Here is an 18976-nt window from a genome sequence, read left to right as displayed (position 1 = left end):
TGGAGACTGAGAATCCCATTGCTAGCAATATACCCAACCAGGTCGACCACCTCGCGGTTCTCCCTGGAAACTATCATGGTTGATTCCTGATGAATTCGTCATGATGGGCTAATTGGCCTGTTTTCATTCTCATCTATCACCCTTCACTGGTGCTCCGCCAGCGTATCCCGTTAGCGCGGGCGGCGTTACCATACCATTTTCACCCATCAAAAAAAAAGCTATAAAATGGGCAAATTTTGTATTGGCTAAAACCAACTTTGTAATATTTTTAAATGGTTGAAAATGGAAAGAATAATTACCTTCACGCGATTCAAAATCGTATGAAAATAACTATATTTATGCAAGTCCGTTACAGACAATTATAGAATTATATACCAGAGGGAGACTTTGTACAAAAGTCGTTTGCTTGGGTACCTCTGTCCCATTCGTGTTTCAACCGTGAAGCAGTTGTGTTTGCATGGCTGTGTTTCGGTTTGAAGGGTGGGATATGGCGTGAGTTTACTGGGTACAGAGGAATAACACCTGAGTCCTCAGGAATGGCAACGCATGGGGGGGTATCATGGGCGAAACAGTATACTCTGTTATGTGCATGGTACTGCTCATGTCTATAGGCGACGGTTACCACTTTTCATCAGGTGGGCTGTCAGCTTGTTTGCCATTCTAAGTTGTATAAATAAGAGATCATCATCATCATCATCAGCCTTTAACTGTCCACTGCTGAACGTAAGGCTTCCCCTAGGAGGGTTTTGCCAATAGTTGCCACGCTTAGCAGGCGGATAGACAACCGCAGTTAGGCTTTGAAAATGTTTTAAGAGGGACGCTGCTGCCCATCCCTCGCCTTCCTTAGTCTCCTCTCACAACACTCACGAGAAAGGATGGGGTGGTCCAATCTATGCCGGGACCACACGGCAGCAAGAGTATTTATAGAAGCTTATACTTGAATATTTTTTTATTTGTTTATTGTTACTAATAAATTGCTGTGTGATCGATATTTAATTGTTAAAAATTTTAATACCACGTGTTGAGGCACGTTTGTTTCCTTATCGTTTGAAGGGCTATGACCTTTTTAGGGTTCCGTACCGAAAAATAGTAAGAGGTTATAAGTAGGTAGGTATTATATGTATTTATAGTGTATGTATCTATGTAATATTTTATTATATATTTTAATATTTTTATTTAACTGTATATTTGTTTAAGTATTCTAAATATTTATAGTTGTAGCACTTTAGCCGCCCGCTAACGACACGCTTTCCAACTGTATCGGGTTGACTGGAAGAGATCTCTCTCAGAGATAAGTCCACCATTTATAAATACACTAGCGGCCCGTCCCGGCGTCGCACGGGTGGACATTTTTACATTTTAAAAAGTGGCCATGAAGGTTGCACACGCGACGGAAGCTTAAAAATGGAGTAACTTCCCCCGTTTTCCCAACATTTCCTTTCACTGCTCTGCTCCTATTGATTGTAGCGTGATGAAAAGTATACTATAACCTGCCCAGGAGTATGAAGAATAATTGTATCAAGGTTCGTTAAAATCCGTCGAGTAGTTTTTGTTTCTATAACGAACATACAGACAGACAGACAAAAATTTTACTGATAGTTATTTTGGAAATATATTTCATGTACAGAATTGACCTCTCTACAGATTTATTATAAGTATAGATAGATTATATTACATGTAATTTACAAGTGCAATAAAAAACCTTTATAGTCCGTCCGTCTGTGTTATATGCCAGGAACTATTACTGTTATCGATTTTAAATTTGAAATAGTGTCATGTCACGTCATATATATATATATATATATATATATATATATATATATATATATATATATATATATATATATTACACCGTCCGGTGTTAAGTCCGCCAAATGTACATAGAATTTTACTGTGCATTAAAATTTAAATAAATAACAATTAAAAAAAAAAGAATCTATAAATAAAAATATTTTTTATGAATGATAATAAAATGATAACCCCGCCTGCGCTATCGGCATACGCTGGCGCGGCACCAGTGAGGGGTGATAGGTGATGAAAAGTAGGTCAATATGCTCATCATGAATTTACTACGATAGTGTCCAGAGAGATCCGTGTGGAGTTCGATTTAACAGGATATATTTTTTTACTGAATTATAATGGATTGGGAATCATGCTTACGCTATCGGTATACGCTGGCGGGGCACCAGTGAGGGACGATAGGTGAGGATGAAAAGGCAGTTCAGTTAGCCCAACGCTGTGAATACACTTGGAATTCAGTACGATGGATTCCAGGGGGGTCCACGTGGAGGTCGATCAGACAGGGTATATCGCTAGCAATGTGACCGGTAGTCTGCATTTTCATTCATACTGGTGTCTCGTCAGTGTATACCGATAGCGCAGGCGTGGTCACAACTCCATTATCATCCATTAAAAAAAAACATTGCTAGAAATATACCTGAGGGTATGAGTATGATGGGGATGTGGTCTGGGGGGATGGAGATTGTTAGCTACCATTACTAATAATGTCCATCCCCCCAGTCAATTATTATCGTGTTCAGGCCATCATTCGTCATCATCATCTCAAGCATTATCCATCCACCGCTGAACATTTTTTTTATACCACTGTGGTGGCAAACAAGCATACGGCCCACCTGATGGTTAAGTGGTTACCGTAGCACATAAACACCTGCAATACCAGAGGTATTACGCGTGCGTTGCCGACCCTGAAGAAACCTCTTTACCCCCCTTTTGGAACATAGGCCTCCTCATAGACTGACATAAGGGACGGTCCTGAGCTACCTTCTTCCATTGACTCCCTGCAACGCATTTCTGGTCGTCACTCCATCTAGTGGGGGATCGACCTACACTGCGTTTACCCGTACGCAGTCGCCACCCATCTTTCTTCCCCGTCGGTTGTCAATACTTCGAGCTATGTGACCAGCCCACTGCCACTTTAGCGTGCTTATCCTTCGGGCTACCTGGCGGCGGCGGTTACTTTGGTTAATTTGTGGATAACCTCGTTTCAGATCATATTTACGTATCCCTTTAAAAACTATAATTATTTAAAAAATTTCACATATAAAATTTGGAGATAAGGAGGGGATTATAAGTCAATAACTATAGTTTTAAAATATGCAATTGAAACCCTTTCATTAGACAACCTATTTAGACCAGCAAGTTCTTTTTTGATCGACTACATAAAGAAAGTTCTCAATACAGTTGTTTCTGTTAACGGGATACGCTGGCGGGGCACCAGTGAAGGGTGATAGATGAGAATGAAAACAGGCCAGTTAGCCCATCATGATGAATTCATCAGGAATTAACCGTGATAGTTTCCAGGGGGAACCGCGAGGAGGTCGACCTGATTGGGTATATTGCTAGCAATGGGATTCTCAGTCTCCATTACTAACAATCCCTTTCCCCCCGTTTCTGTCATATTCGCTCCCTCATAACTCCGTCAATTGTGAACTGATTTGGAAAAATCTTTAATATTATCTGAAAAGACACACGAGTATATACAGATAGATAGATAATTTATTTATATTACTTACAGCACACAAATTACAATACAAACATACACATAATACACAGTAAAAGAGATAAAAGAATGAAAATAAAAAAGCACAAATAAAAAAAAAAACAAAAAACAAAATATATAAACTAACAATCTCCTTTCTTTCCCTTCCTTCATGCGTGTGCCATAGTAACACAAAATGGCCACAGCTCAGTTGGTCAGCTACAGATTGGTCCTATACAAATTTTATCAATATAAGTCCAGCAGTTTAATTTTTAATTTAAAATAACTGGTTTCTGCCGCAATTTAAGTATTTTTTTTTAGAACACAATCTCAAATTATATTATTTTAAACAACTTACAAAAAGTGGAGGAATCTCTCGATTCGTCCGCATTTTTTGTTGTGATTGTTTTACGTGATCACGTCGCCAATTGTCGTCCAATCATTAAATCAATTACTTTGTTTGTTGTACACGAGTGTCACAATAATTAGTTCCTGGTACATGTATAGGTTTTTGTAATGGATGATAATGGAATGGTAACTCCGTCTGCACTATCGGTATACAATGTCGGGGCACCAGTGAGGGAGGATAGGAACTATCAAGATAGCCAGAGATACCAAGAGAGCCATATATATATATATATCCCAAATCCCATATTATAAATTGACTTAACGTATGTTAGTAAATGAGCGGTCATAACGCTCTTGCATTGATAACCTGTCCCACCCATTATTTTAGGATGGGACAGGCCATTTTGTCAGCAATTGTCTTCAGGACACTGTTTGAGCTAACACGCATCCTGCCCAACAGCGAAACGATTCGTTTGCGCCGTATTGCGTAAAAATCATCCGTACGCTCTCGTGCAAACATGTGTGACGTACTACAGTGACTAGGTAGCGCCAACAGTGGTCTGAAGGCATTATTATATTGGACTCGAAGAGCATTGTAAGTTTTTTGACTAATACTCTAGTAGTAACTTGTCTTAGAGTTTTGAATTTCCATACAAGTTTACGAATTCTGGACATCATCTATAAATCCACATGAACATGAGCATGCCAGGATGGCCGCTGGCCAATTATTACATCGAATTTTTTTTATACTACTGAGGTAGCAAACAAGCATACGGCCCACCTGATGGTAAGCGGTTACCGTAGTCTATGAACGCCTGCAATACCAGAGGTATTACGCGTGCGTTGCCGACCCTGAAGAGACCTCTTTACCACCTTTAAATATTTTAAACTATTTTCTTCCAATCTTGAATCCAATATCAGTATCAATCCAATCTGTTTTTTTTTCTAATGGATGATGATGGAATGGTAACCCCGCCTGCGCTAACGGTATACGCTGGCGGAGCACTAGTAAGGGATGATGGGTGAGGATCAAGACAGGTCAGTTAGCCCATCGTGACGAATACACTCGGAATTCAGCACGATGGTTTCCAGGGGGACCACGCGGAGATCGACCTGGTTAGGTATATTGCTAGCAATGGGGCCCCTAGTCTCCATTATTAACAATCCCTTCCCCCCAATCCAATCTGTTGCCAATGACAATTTTACACTGCACTCATGCAACAACAGTTAGGAATTAGGTTATAATTGGGATCGGTTTACAATAGTTTGCATTGACAAGTTGCACCAATATGTATCTATCGGGGGGAAAGGGATTGTTAGTAATGGAGACTAAAAATCTCATTGCTAGCAATATACATAACCAGTTTGACCTCCACGCGGTTCCCCCTGGAAACTATCATGGTTAATTCATCATGATGGGCAAACTGGCCTGTTTTCATTCTCATCTATCACCCTTCACTGGTGCTCCGCCAGCGTATCCCGTTAGCGCAGGCGGGGTTACTAATACATTTTCATCCAATAAAAAAAAAATGCATCTATCAGAACAGTATGGAACTATTATGTCGCTAGTACCACTCAATACTGCAAAACGTCTCAATTTCAATATCGATGTATTGGATATTTCAAGTGTAACCTTAAAGGAATTATTTATATGGTTGCTAAATGCACGGATTCTAATTTGGTATTCAGATGACGGCTGAGAACTGTTATAAACTAGAAATAAATACGTATTTGTTTTCCAAAATATTCAATGTCAACAAGTTGTGTTTAATCATTTGACCACGCGGGCGAGTTCCGTCTTGACTAAGCTATGTACAAAATCCCATTTAAGGTCAGTTAAGACCAGAGTAGAATACCTCGGAAACAGATAACACCTTTATGTCCTCCGTTAAGAAAAACAGTGTTAGGAGCCAACTCGCCTGTACCCGGATTATGTAGGATTCTGAATGCTCACAGCGATCAAATTGACATCAATTTTGAATCCATCAACAGCAGATATATAAGAGATTGTTAGTAATGGAGACTGAGAATCCCATTGCTAGCAATATACCCAACCAGGTCGACCTCCTCGCGGTTCTCCCTGGAAACTATCATGGTTAATTCCTGATGAATTCATCATGATGTGCTAACTGGCCTGTTTCCATTCTCATCTATCACCCTTCACTGGTGCTCCGCCAGCGTATCACGTTAGCGCGGGCGGGGTTACCATACCATTTTCTCCCATCAAAAAAAAACCCGGCGATTCCGAGGGGGAACCGCGTGCAGATCGACCTGATAGGGTAATATTGCTAGCAATGGGGCTGTTAGAACTCATTACTAACACTCTCCCTCCCCACCCCAAATTTGTAATTAGATAAAATAAATTTATTTGAAAATCATTCAATATGTAGCACTAAAAGTTTCATTAAACTACGGATTTACGGTAACCACTTACCATCAGGTGGGCCGTATGCTCGTCTGCCACATCAGTGGTATAAAAAAAACTATTATTGTTCAATAGTACTAATTGAGGATCGCCGTGTGGTCCCGGCGTCACCCCTTCCTATCCCGTGGCTGTGTAAGAGGCGACTAATGGAGGGCGAGGGATGGGCAGCAGCGTCCCTCTTAAAACATCACGAAAAACCTAACTGAAGTTGCCAACCCACTTGCCAAGAGTGGTAACTATTGGCAAAACCCCCCTTACCTCCTAATCGACCATGTTCAGCAGTGGACAGCAGGCTGATAAAATGATGTAGACATTTAAATGCAACAGTTTGTGCTTTTTTTTATAAAATATGAAATATTTGCATGCCTACATCCTTTAAGACAATTAAACAGGTGCCAGAATAATACCGCGTGGCTTGTAATAATTTTAAACTGTTTAATGCAAATAAACTCATTTCATTTCATTTCAAATGAATAGATTGAAGTCTATTACACTTTTACGCAACAACTACTGAAAAAAAATTGTACACGGGCAGGTGTCCTATCTTAGCACATACCGAGGATACACTATGTACCGATACATGCAGGCAGGGCCTTGGAAAAAAGCTAATATTGACAACAGTAACAGATTTTGTTTTACAAAAACCACTGATTTCAATTATATAAATTTTTTAGTTATTTTATATGTTATTCTAATTCAAAAACTATTAAATCGATTTTAATGAAAAATATATGGGAATAATCTGACAGATAGATATCTTTTGAAATAAAATAAAAAAAAAGTAGTGGTAAAAAGAAAAAAAAAAACAACCGACTTGAGAACACTTTTTTTTTAAGCCGATTGAAAAGGAGTAGTGACACATTTCACATATTTTAATGACAACGTCACAAGGAGAAGATAAGTAAGTAAATACTCGCACAATAAAAATTGTTTATTGTATTACAATGTAAGTAAGTAGGTACCTATGCAAATATTGTGTCTCTTTTTAACGGAACATATTACGGCTCTTTGGTGACATTCAAAGATTTCATTACTACCTAGAATTGGCAACGATAGATATGACTCATTCTCGCCGTTTCCTTATTCATTCGACCGAAATGGTTACGTACCTACTTTGTTTAAATTGGACACATAGATACAATAGTTTTTTTTTATCTATGCGTGGAGACAATGGACGGAATCTCTTAAGTTAATGTTAGTTATTAGGAAATTGTTACATGATAACCAAGTTTATGTGATAAGCTGCAATACAGATGTCAATGCTTATCTATCGTAATAAAAACAATTAAATATTTACCTAAGTACCTATATATATAATATATATTAATCTAAGACATATATATATATATAGACTATTTCATACCTATTTCCAAATAATACTTTGGTAAGTCGGTATTCCGTTTATGACACATAGACATGCTATGTACATGCAATTGTCGATTACGACTGCTTCAACTTATGAATTAATTAAGTACTAAATTTCTAGTGCAATTAGCAAAATTATTACTGACGTAACATGTTTTAAGGTTATTTATGTATTTTACACCTTCCCATACACACATAAGGTTCAACTTTGAGGATATGACACAATACTATGATTTACTGACAAAACACAAGTGTCAGCATTTTGCGTGACGATGTTTAAATGGAATTCTACAGAGCCACCTACTTTCACGGCGGGATCCCGTTATCTCGCCACCTGGCACCCGCCACCGCGAAACGAACCACCGCCGAGACAAAAAATAACCAAACGAAACATGTACAAAAACATATTTATTAATTCAATCATTACAGAAATTTAAAAATACAATGTCGTAAAAAAAAAGTGATTATACTATTTCGTCCGGCGTTAATTGCAACTAAAGGGGAGACGGCGCCGATACACTATACATGGGAGTTTTGAAGGCACGGGGCGGAGGCCTGCGCGGCCTCCCAATCCTTTCTCTGTAAACGTCGGTGCTCTCTAAATACATATTCGAATGATTATAACGCGCGCGCTCTCATTAACATGTCTATAATGATTTTCATAATACAACAGGCTTAGAAGCCGTGCACCTTCAGCTGGTCAGGCTTGACGAGGCCCGACTTGGTGAGCCACTGACAAATGTTCTCGCGCTGGTCGCCCTGCAACTGAAGCACCTCGCCGTACTCCGGGTGCTCTACAACGGTGCCGTTGCAGGCAAACTCCTTCTTGCATGCCCGCACTATCTTCTTCAAGTCATACTCCGAGGACAGGCCTTGTACGGTAGTTAGCGTCTTGCGTCCGCTCCGCTGCTGGATCCGGACGTGGACTAAACCATCTTGGACGTCGTCTTCCGAGCTTTTGATAGCATCGGCGAATGGATCGAATGTGTTCAGATTCTGGATGGACATACGATTGAACGTCGCTTCTCTTTGTTCCAATAAAACACTGCGATACGACGCACTTATACAATATAATGCTGTCACTGATAACGCGCGGCGTTTGTACACGTCCAATTTACGCGAACTCAGAAATGTAATGGCGGACCAGGCCAAAAAATGGGAATGTCACGCGGAGGCGGAAATATCGACCGCGACCATAGACAATGTGACGTTAACATTATAAAGCCCTTTGCACACTATATGATTTTAAAATCTACTCGAAGTTGCTAATTATGAAAAAAAATTATTCTTTCAACTTTGCGTAAAGTTTGGGTACATAATCGTCATATTGAGCTAAATAGAAATTACCAGCGATTGGCTTGCCAAGCTTAAATTGTTGTGCAAATTTAGAAATAGAAAATTTTCCTCTTTTGTCTCCTGAATTATTCGATAATTTTGGGATATTGGAAAAATCGCATTTTCCTGGTTGTTTATAAACTAAAAAGATATAACGATGCAGCCCCGTACCTTTCGGAGGGCCAGATCCAATGTAATCAGATAAAACTTCACTTTTATTCATATCTCCTCCAAGTATATTTCCAACAAGCCAATGATGCCACTCTCTAAACTTTGGATTTTCACGGCTCGGAGCGTCAGGATCAATCATGGCCAGCGTGTAATATTCAGTATCCTTCGAAGCCCATTTCACTATAGGTTTATTTTTAACTTGAGTTGGTGTCAATTCTTTGCCTTTATCCACACTCACGCCGCTGGAATACTGAATATCCAATAATTCCATCGGTGCTGTATTGATAACATCAGGTACTATGCGATGTTGTTTAAAAAGATCTTGTATTTCAGACATTTTTTTCATATATTTTTAATGTGATATCGAATTATAACAATAATTTTAAAAGTAAATTAATAGAAATGCGATGGACACTCTTAAAGTATTTCATAGTAGGTGAGAATTATTTTCGAAATTACTGATTGACAAAACTTGTTGCCTAGTAACTATGCTATTAACCACAGCTAGAAAAAAGTTAAGTAATTTGTGATATTGGCTAACATGAAAATATAAAATGATGTTAAATAATTTAATTTGAAAAAATAGGTTTTATTTTTATCTTTTCGACAACATAGACGGTCAAACCACTTATGTACACATTATCTATTGCCACTTGTAGGTTAAAGACGAAACTACTTCGGCCTCAGAAAAGCAACTTTAATGTTTTTTAAATAGTGATCGTCTACGGAGCATAAAACATTTCATTATTAAATTTATATATTAGAAATTAGAAAATAATATTTATTTATTTTTTATTATTAAAACAAATATTTTAAATATTCAGTTATTAAGTATAATTGTTTTAATTTTTGTATTGAATTGAAAAGTATATCTTAACTAATAAAAAAAATATGTGCTTCCATATGTATAAGCATTATGCTCTATAACGTTACTAGATTGTTTTTTAATTGCTAGATAGGATTTTGGATAGGTAGGTACCTAAAAAAATATTTAAAATATTATTTTCTTGCGATAAACAGCACCATTTGCGACGTAGTGATAAAAAAAACAACTAAAGTAGCGATTTTAGTACCTAAAACACCTTGCAGAGGCGACACCATCGTTTTTTTTTTTGTTAATTTTATCAATTAAGTTGCCAATATGTATATAATATCATATTTTCACATTAATTGTCTTACTACTATGGAAAACAAGGGTTAATCCAATATAATGATAAGTAGTCTTACTATAATAACAAGGACTAATTTACTAAAGGAATCGGAGACTATTTTATTAATAAAAGTATAACTTGTTAGACCATAACTGTACTAATGAAATATTTAAGAAAAATACTACAAGGGATCCTGAAAATTGTAATAGAAACTTAAATAATTTTTATCAGCCTGTAATGTATGTATTGTATTGTAAAATCTTTACATAATTCATACTGAATACATGTTTGTTTGCCTGTCTGTATGTTTATTTCGGCATCATGCAAAAACTATTACGTCAAATTAGATGCAGTTTTTTCTGAAGGTTTAAATTAAAACGTTGTGTATATTTTACTTTAATATGCCATCTAAGTGGTAACTGACTTCTAAAATCCATGGGAATGAAGTTGTGAGCAAAAAATTTTAATAAGTAAAAAGGAAATAGGTATCTCTCATTTCCAAAAAAAAAAATTAATACAGAAGGCGGATTTAATGCTTATATAGCAACAAGGAAAATGCAGAAAAATATTGAAAATTCTAGCAATAATATATATTTATAAAATAATATATATATATATATATATATATATATAAATCTCTATCAGATAAATCCAGCCTTGCTCACAACATTTATAAATGCATTATATGTAACTTACAAGTGCAATAAAGAATATATCGTCATAGTCATAGAATACTGACGGATCTGACAAATATTACATATAAAGATCCGTCGGTATTTCTACGACTATGATGATATATATATATATATATATATATATATATAATTTTTTTTTCAATGGATGGTAAAGAAATGATAATTCCACCTGCGCTATTGGTATACGCTGACGGGGCACCAGTGTGGGATGATAGGTGAGAATGGAAAGGCAAGTCAGTTAGCCCATTGCGATGAATACACCTGGAATTCAGTACAATGGTTTTCAGAGGGACCCATATGAAGGTCGACCTAACAGGGTATATTGTATATTGCTACTAGTGGGACCGATAGTTCAAATTAATAATAAAATCCCTTTCCCCCCAATATGTAGGTATATAATAAAGTTCTACCACCATGAGACTACTTTTTAAGTGGTTTAATGAAATCAGATCAATTAGCCCATGTTAACATTTAAAATTAATACACTATTATAACAAAATACCTTATTTATTTTTTACACTATATCAATTCTTTACACATAATTGTTTACCTTTAATATAAAACTTAATTAGTTAATTTCATTTTTCAAAATGATTTTACTTTTTTTTTTATTCCATTAGGGGGCAAATGAGCCACATTCACCTGATGGTAAGTGACTATCGCCACCCATGATAACCTGCAGCACCAGAGGCATTGCAGGTGTGCTGCCGGCCTTTTAAAAAGAAATATGCTCTTGTCTTGAAGGCTATGTCATATCAGTTCAGAAATACCACTGCAAATTCTTCTGGACAGACTTTATCATAGTGATAAACAAAAAGTATATTTTATACAAGTAACATATAGTCCTCTCCAGTGCTCCATCTAGCTATTATATCATTTCAAACAAAATATTTGCCATCTTGATTGTGTTACAGTGAATAAATTCTGCTATTCTGGACATTCTCATTCTATGGTTCCGACATAGAATAGTCCATCCCTTTCTTTTCTGTGTCGTAAGAGTCAACTAAGGGAGGGCAAAGGATGGGCAGCAGTGTCCCTCTTAAAGCATCTACAAAGCCTAATTGTAATTGCCAATCTGCCTGCCAAGCGTGGCAACTACGGATATAACCTCTAAAGGGGAGGCTTATGTTCATCAGTGGACAGTTAAAGGCTGTATTATGATGATGACTTAACAATACTTTCAACTGAGGGCCTAATTTAAAAAAATGGAACACTATGTTTGTTTCTTTTGTTTCGCTTGTGCCAACATTACATCAACAGTTATTGGGTCCTTTAGTCTCCTTCCAACATTATCAGCTTTCAACTGCAACACTATTTGTTGAGTATTCCTCAATCTTGTTTTCAAATTATCAATCCTTTGCTGTCGTTCTATTATTTCGGTGGTAAATTCGTCTATATCCTTAGACATATCCTGCTCCTCATTAGTAATAGTTTGTTTCGGTTTGAAACGGCAGTTCGATATAGTTTCTAATTGTAAATCCAGTAATTTGTTCTCCATAATGGATATTTTGTGTTCATAATCCACGCACAACTTTCCAAAACGTTTTCTCGATTCCACCACTATGTTCATGAGATTTTCACATTTTTCCTCCATTGTAAGCTCCTCTGTTTCTGTAAAAATGTGTTTATTTAGAGATTTGAACCAAAAATTACGGAATCAAATATTTACATCATAAAATTATATGTATAAATACTTACCCATTTCCAAATTTTGTTTAAGGTAAAACAATTGGAAGCTTTTAATATTTCAGACCTTATAACTCAATTATAATACCTAATATATTTAATACCAATGAAAAATATAGATTATAAAAAACACTTTTGAAACTTTGAATTGTAACTGTCGTGCGTTTCATAATAGCATTATCAAATTGTTAACAAGCATCAAATGTCAAAGGCGAAATTGTAAGTTGACAGCTTAGTTTTAATGGGTGTTTTACTAGATAAACAGGGATCTATTTTACCTACGTGTTTTATTGATTTTAGATAAGCAATGAATTATTAAAATAAAACTAATCAAATATTATGTAATTAATTTTAATATAGAGAAATGTTTAAAAATTAATTATTCTAGTATTATTAACTAGACAGTAAAGTTGCATTATAAAAGACTTAAAATGCTTTGGATATTGCCATAAATAAATAATTATCTATATAGTAGATTTGTGCACCTTTATAAGACTGAAGAATTTTCATTTATAGTAACTACGGAGTAACAAAATGAACAGAATTCTTAATCATTTTCATAAATTCTTGTACTGAAATCTGAAACAATTTTTAAAATTAATGTAGCAAGAATAAGTGAACGCATTGCTTTTTTGGGGATATTGGACTTTAAAATTCTAAATAAATTGAATAGATTTTAGGTCCATAAAAAATAATTATAATACTATTTAGAGCGTTATTTACATAGAAGTAAATAAGAAATTGCTACATACGGATGTATAATATATTGATAAGATCTAAATGTATATTCATATGGTATACCATATACATTATTGTAATTTTTTTATTATATGTATAAGGTATACACTGTAAATTAGTCAAGGGTTACCATACTGCTAAAAAGCATTGATTGACTATCAGCTTATTTGCACTTGCATATTGTATTTTAATAATATTCATCTGACTTACACATCCATCGAAATCATTATCGGCGTCGTCTATCATTTCTTCAATTTCTTCGTCCGTCAAATATGTTCCCAATATTTCCGTTACGCGTTTCACATTCTCAAAACTTATGAAACCTATAATAATTTTAGACATATATGATTTTTTTTTTGATGGATGAAAATGGTATGGTAACCCCGCCTGCGCTAACGGGATACGCTGACGGAGCACCAGTGAAGGGTGATAGATTAGAATGAAAACAGGTCAATTAGCCCATCATGATAAATTCATCAGGAATTAACCACGATAGTTTCTAGGGGGAACCGCGAGGAGGTCGACCTGGTTGGCTATATTGCTAGCAATGGGATTCTCAGTCTCCATTACTAATAATCCCTTTCCCCCCAACATATATAATTTCTTTTTATATCGAAATCTTCTCAAGTAATACTTCCATCTTGTCCATTTTAACTGATAAGCTGTGTTCTGGTTTAAAGGGTTAGATTTTTCATTTTATTTAAAACAATAAATAACGATAGAATTACTTTAACAATACAGTTACTACATCAAAATATATACGTCACAAGAGTTGGCGAGACAAATGTACTATTAGTTTGGGGCACTTGTTCAATATACATATATGAAAAAAAGACTTTTGCCACACATCGAAGTTATTTATTTAATAATTTACACAGTTAACAGTGCACTTTTAAGTAATTTTGAAATCACTTTGACTCGTGACGCGAAAAACCCTTGGTTCGAAGTTTTATTGAGTATGTATAATAAATATAACTAGTTAATTTTACTGGCCACACCGACGGGCAGAAACCAGATCCGTAGCTGCTGGGCAGTAATTTAGCTAGCTAAATTACGATTAACTGACTTAGAGTTTGTATGAGTTTATATAGGCATAATATTGCTGATTTAAATGAAAATAGATGTTATTGCTATTCAGCAATAATATTGTCTAAATGCTAGGGTTTTTTTTTTTATTATTATTATTTTTTTTTGATGGGTGAAAATGGTATGGTAACCCCGCCTGCGCTAACGGGATACGCTGCCGGAGCACCAGTGAAGGGTGATAGATGAGAATGAAAACAGGCCAGTTAGCCCATCATGATGAATTCATCAGGAATTAACCATGATAGTTTCCAGGGGGAACCGCGAGGAGGTCGACCTGGTTGGGTATATTGCTAGCAATGGGATTCTCAGTCTTCGTTACTAACAATCCCTTTCCCCCCATAAATGCTAGGGTTGTAACAGTACGTATAAAAGAAGGTCAAGAATAGAAGCCTTTCGTATTCGACTTTCTATGGTTATGCATAAACCTAGTGACGGATAAATCATACTTTATTTTATAGGTACTATTATTTACCGCTGTCATCCATATCAAAGAGTCGAAAACTCTTCATAATGTCTCCATCACTGTCTTGCAACATAATTTTTCTCATTATAGCAGTTTGGAAATTCTCAAAACTGAGTTTTCCCGTATCGCCCTTGTCTACCGCACTGATCATATCCTGAAGTTCTTCTTTTGTGGGTTCGTATCCTGAAACAAATGGACATTTTATAAAAATCACCATCACGATTTAGTAATGTATTTTTTCTTGTAATAAAATTGTAATTCTTAAAGGCCAGCTTTTCAATATCATCTTTGGTCATTTGTCGTAAATTTTTCTTTGTGCATTGATTTGTAATGGTTTTGCTTATTACCTTCAAGTAGAACTACATTTCAAATTGTGCGGTAGAGTCATAAAAAATACTATGTAAAAATATTTTAAACGAAATTTACTTGAAAACATAATATAAAGATAGAAATATGTCTTCGTTTCCCACTTTATGGTTTAATTAATAAAACTAGGGTGTAGCTAGGGCGTTGTGTCTTTTTTAACCTTTTTGTAAAATTAATAGTCTATAACATTAACGTTTCAATAGACATTTATTGATGAAGGGTAATAATTTTGATTTTAATTTAACTCTTCGATTATTTAAAAAAATAATAGCGTATAATCATAGAGCTTAGATACGCTCGTCTTCTTTCATGTTGGATTGGTTTCTTATTTATTCTATATAATATTCTTATATAAAAGAGAAATCTCTTACATACCTAAAGCTTTGATAACAACACGAAAATCCGCCGCTTTTATTTTTCCTTCACCAGTATAGTCCAACAAATTGAAAGCGTGACGCAAATCATTTTCCTGATAAATAGAAAAACAATAGCCGATTTTGAGATGTCATTTCTCTATATCTGTCTCTTAGTGTAATAATTCAATACGATAATTTCGTGAAATTACATTTATATGGGCCATAACAAATTAAAATTATAATAATTTTGGTTTATATCTATTAGAAAATTAGTTGCTATTGGTCCTTGTAATAAAGATTAAATTGAACTCTTAATTTTACAGATAGGTTTAAAGAAATCGTCTCAAACTCAACCGTAGATAAATCTTGAAGTTTTGCTGTATAATTTTATAATTATTATGAATAATGCTATATTTAGATTATACTATATTATTAATTATACTTATTATAATTATTTATATCGGTTTTACTCGTGTGTGCAAGCCGCTAGCTTGCAACACAACGTTGAACCGTGCTTATAGAAAAAGCTCTTATCGAGTTTCAAAATAGTCGGGCAACACTGAAGTTAATACGCGAGTAAAGGCAATGTGTTAGTATAATTATTTAAGAATAAATAAAATATGAATAATAATTTTTTTCTATTTTTTTTCTTTCCACCAATTCCCAATTTCTATCAGACATTCAAGGATTGACTGGAAGAGATTCCTTTTATGGGATAAGTTTGCCATATAATAAAGTTTTACAAACAAACAAACAACTAACTTGATCTGCTTGAAATATTTTTTTTTTAATATTATTTCAGCCGTTAACTGTCCACTGCTGGACATAAATTTTCCCCATAAGGGGAGTTTTGTCAGTAGTTACCACGCTTCACAGGCGGGTTGGCAACCGCAGTTAGGCTTTTACAGATGTTTTAAAAGGGACGCTGCTGCCCATCCCTTGCCCGAAATATTCAATAATCAAATGAAATTTTCAAATGTACGAATATGTACATATTTGTAATATCCCGAATTACAATACATTACCTGCTCTTCGGTAAAAATTAACTTTGCATTAACCTCTTGCTCTTCAGGCGGTCCTTGGATCTTATTCTTTTCTTTATCTACATCCGAGAAAACCGCCGTGCCTGATATATTTATATCGTCCATTTTACAAAAGTGACACCGAGTGTTTGTACCGAATCTATGAGGCTATGCTTAGCAACAATATTGATTTAATAATAATATCTATAAGGTTAGGTATAAATACCCATATAAGTAGTAATTTAATTTAGATAGCAACATTAAGTGAATTCTCTATTCACAACCTGTTTTTTATATCAAACATGGGTTGTATTTACAACTTTCTGTTATACTAGAATATAATTTTAGAGTTATAAACTATACAATTTGCCAGTAAATACGTCGTATATACATACATACTTAAATAATGGTAACACTTCGTCATAGTCGTAGAATACTGACGGATCTTTATATGTAATCTTTGTAAGACCCGTCAGTATTCTACGACTATGACGACTTCTTTATTTTACCACTGAAATTACCACACACTTCTTTACTTTTTAATTTTAATATTACAATAATAATTTAATAAGAATCTTATTATAAACGTTTTAGTAAATATATTAAATTTTTAGCTAATAATACAATTTAAATAATAATACAGATTGTGCCAGTTTTGTAATATAAATTAGAAATAATTAAACCTGATTTTAATAGCGCCCAGAACGAAGTATGCCAACGTCGGAATTATCTGGCAATTTTAAAAATACATATATAAAAAATGTTCTGCTAGCGATTTAAAATTTTAATCATGCAGTAATATTCTTATTAGGCCATAATTGAAAATTTTTAATTTGAGGGCATAAATTTGTTTGAAAAGTTCTGAAGCAAAATATGAAGTTCTTGGAGAAAATGAAAAAATGACCCCGCCGGCACTATCGATATACACAGGCGGGACACCAGTGAATGATAGGCGGGGATTAAAGAAATGTCGGTTGGTCTATCGTGACAATTTTTACAATTATTACCAATACCAGAGGGAGACTTTGTACAAAAGTCGATTGCTTGAGTACCTCTGGCCTATTCCTGTTTCAACCGTAAAGCAGTTGTATTTGCATGGCTGTGTTTCGGTTTGAAGGGTGGGATATGGCGTGAATTTACAGGGTACATAGGAATAACACCTAAGTCCTCAGGAATGGCAACGCATTGGGGGTATCATAGGCAAAACAGTATACTCTATTATGTCCATGGTACTGCTCATGTCTATAGGCAACGGTTACCACTTTCCATCAGGTGGGCCGTCAGATTGTTTGCCCGTAGTTTGCAGTATAAAAAAAAGACAGTTTTCAGGGGCAACCGCGTGGAAATCGACCTGAATAGCCTAATATTACTAACAATTATTGACCTGATAGGGTATATTACTAATAATCTATTTCCCCCAAAATATGATGTAGTTTCAAAGTAACAAGTATTTGCTTGTTATTACTTAATTTTCTTTTGCCAAATTGCGGTAAGAAAAAGTTATGAATATTTTAATTGTAATTCTTATTATTAGTATAATTTAAACTTAGAAATATTAATTATAATATCTAGAATAAGTTTACTATTGTAATCTTTTGGTGGAAACAATAAAGAGTATCTAGGTATCTATCCATAACAAATAGAAACGTTTAACTTAGAAATTTTTATATTAAATATGAATGTACAATGAAGTTATATATAACAATAATAATTATAAATCTACAGCCAAATTAGAATTAGTTATAGGGAAAACAGTCATCTATTATGAACATTTCATAAGAGTTAATTATTTTCTGCATGATCAGTTCTAGTTTGGATGTATAATTTTAAATACCTGTTCTCGAGTAAGCACCAATCTAGCGCAAACAGTTCTCTCTTCAGTTTCTCGCTCCGCCTCTCTATTGTCTTCTACTTGACTTAAACTTTCCTCGGGGTTCATTTACACTTTTATGATAAAAAGTAATTAGAAAGTAAAATTCGGAAGAATATCTAAATTCTTTTAATCTAGAAGACTTGTATTTACATTTGACAAAGAATAAATATTTATCTATTAGACAGAGTTTTGTCATTTGTTGTTCTCTTATTTCCATTTGCTTATTGATAGGTACCCAGCCAGCACTGCAATAACTTTTACTGGCTACTCACAATACTTTATATATATATATATATATTATATTATCAATCATAATATATTGTTGATATAAAGTTACTCTATAAATGTAAGGGAGGGTTGACGTCAGGCAGGCGATTGCCCGTATAATCCAAGGTTA

General features: G+C 34.9%; 4 protein-coding genes across 5 annotated transcripts; all 4 read right to left on the bottom strand.

The window, feature by feature from the left end:
* Window positions 1-8027: 8027 nt before the first annotated feature.
* On the bottom strand, window positions 8028-8796 carry LOC113510114 (eukaryotic translation initiation factor eIF1). Its single transcript, XM_026893533.3, has one exon. The coding sequence runs from the start codon at window positions 8643-8645 to the stop codon at window positions 8313-8315; it is 333 nt and encodes a 110-aa protein (XP_026749334.1). The 5' UTR covers window positions 8646-8796; the 3' UTR covers window positions 8028-8312.
* A 73-nt stretch (window positions 8797-8869) lies between these two features.
* Window positions 8870-9480, bottom strand: LOC113510026 (protein D2-like). The gene has a single exon (XM_026893444.3). The coding sequence runs from the start codon at window positions 9478-9480 to the stop codon at window positions 8920-8922; it is 561 nt and encodes a 186-aa protein (XP_026749245.3). The 3' UTR covers window positions 8870-8919.
* Window positions 9481-11470: 1990 nt separating this feature from the next.
* Window positions 11471-12878, bottom strand: LOC113510168 (uncharacterized). Its single transcript, XM_026893616.3, has 2 exons — window positions 12688-12878; window positions 11471-12600 (listed from the first exon to the last, which is right to left on the bottom strand). The coding sequence occupies exons 1-2, from the start codon at window positions 12689-12691 to the stop codon at window positions 12203-12205; spliced, it is 402 nt and encodes a 133-aa protein (XP_026749417.1). The 5' UTR covers window positions 12692-12878; the 3' UTR covers window positions 11471-12202.
* A 132-nt stretch (window positions 12879-13010) lies between these two features.
* LOC113510188 (uncharacterized) lies at window positions 13011-18687 on the bottom strand. Of its 2 annotated transcripts, none has more exons than XM_052898914.1 (5): window positions 18541-18687; window positions 15704-15797; window positions 14972-15145; window positions 13624-13736; window positions 13011-13254 (listed from the first exon to the last, which is right to left on the bottom strand). In XM_052898914.1, the coding sequence occupies exons 1-5, from the start codon at window positions 18643-18645 to the stop codon at window positions 13195-13197; spliced, it is 546 nt and encodes a 181-aa protein (XP_052754874.1). In that variant the 5' UTR covers window positions 18646-18687; the 3' UTR covers window positions 13011-13194. The 2 variants fall into 2 exon arrangements, with proteins under 2 accessions (XP_052754874.1, XP_026749439.2); XM_026893638.3 differs by lacking the exon at window positions 18541-18687 and adding an exon at window positions 16710-16891.
* Between the last annotated feature and the right edge of the window lie 289 nt (window positions 18688-18976).

Source organism: Galleria mellonella, unplaced genomic scaffold, assembly GCF_026898425.1.
Source record: "Galleria mellonella isolate WM207_F2 unplaced genomic scaffold, CSIRO_AGI_GalMel_v1 utg121, whole genome shotgun sequence".
Lineage (NCBI taxonomy): Eukaryota > Metazoa > Arthropoda > Insecta > Lepidoptera > Pyralidae > Galleria > Galleria mellonella.
Note: the sequence above shows the minus strand (reverse complement) of the source record. Positions and strands in the feature narration are given on the sequence as shown.

Coding starts and splice junctions, on each gene's coding strand:
- LOC113510114 (XM_026893533.3), bottom strand. CDS start 8,645: ATGTCCATCCAGAATCTGAACACATTCGATCCATTCGCCGATGCTATC.
- LOC113510026 (XM_026893444.3), bottom strand. CDS start 9,480: ATGTCTGAAATACAAGATCTTTTTAAACAACATCGCATAGTACCTGAT.
- LOC113510188 (XM_026893638.3), bottom strand. CDS start 16,832: ATGGACGATATAAATATATCAGGCACGGCGGTTTTCTCGGATGTAGAT. Junction 15,798..16,709: donor TAATTTTTACCGAAGAGCAG/GTAATGTATTGT, acceptor TCTATTTATCAG/GAAAATGATTTGCGTCACGC. Junction 13,255..13,623: donor ATAATGATTTCGATGGATGT/GTAAGTCAGATG, acceptor AAATTGTTTCAG/ATTTCAGTACAAGAATTTAT.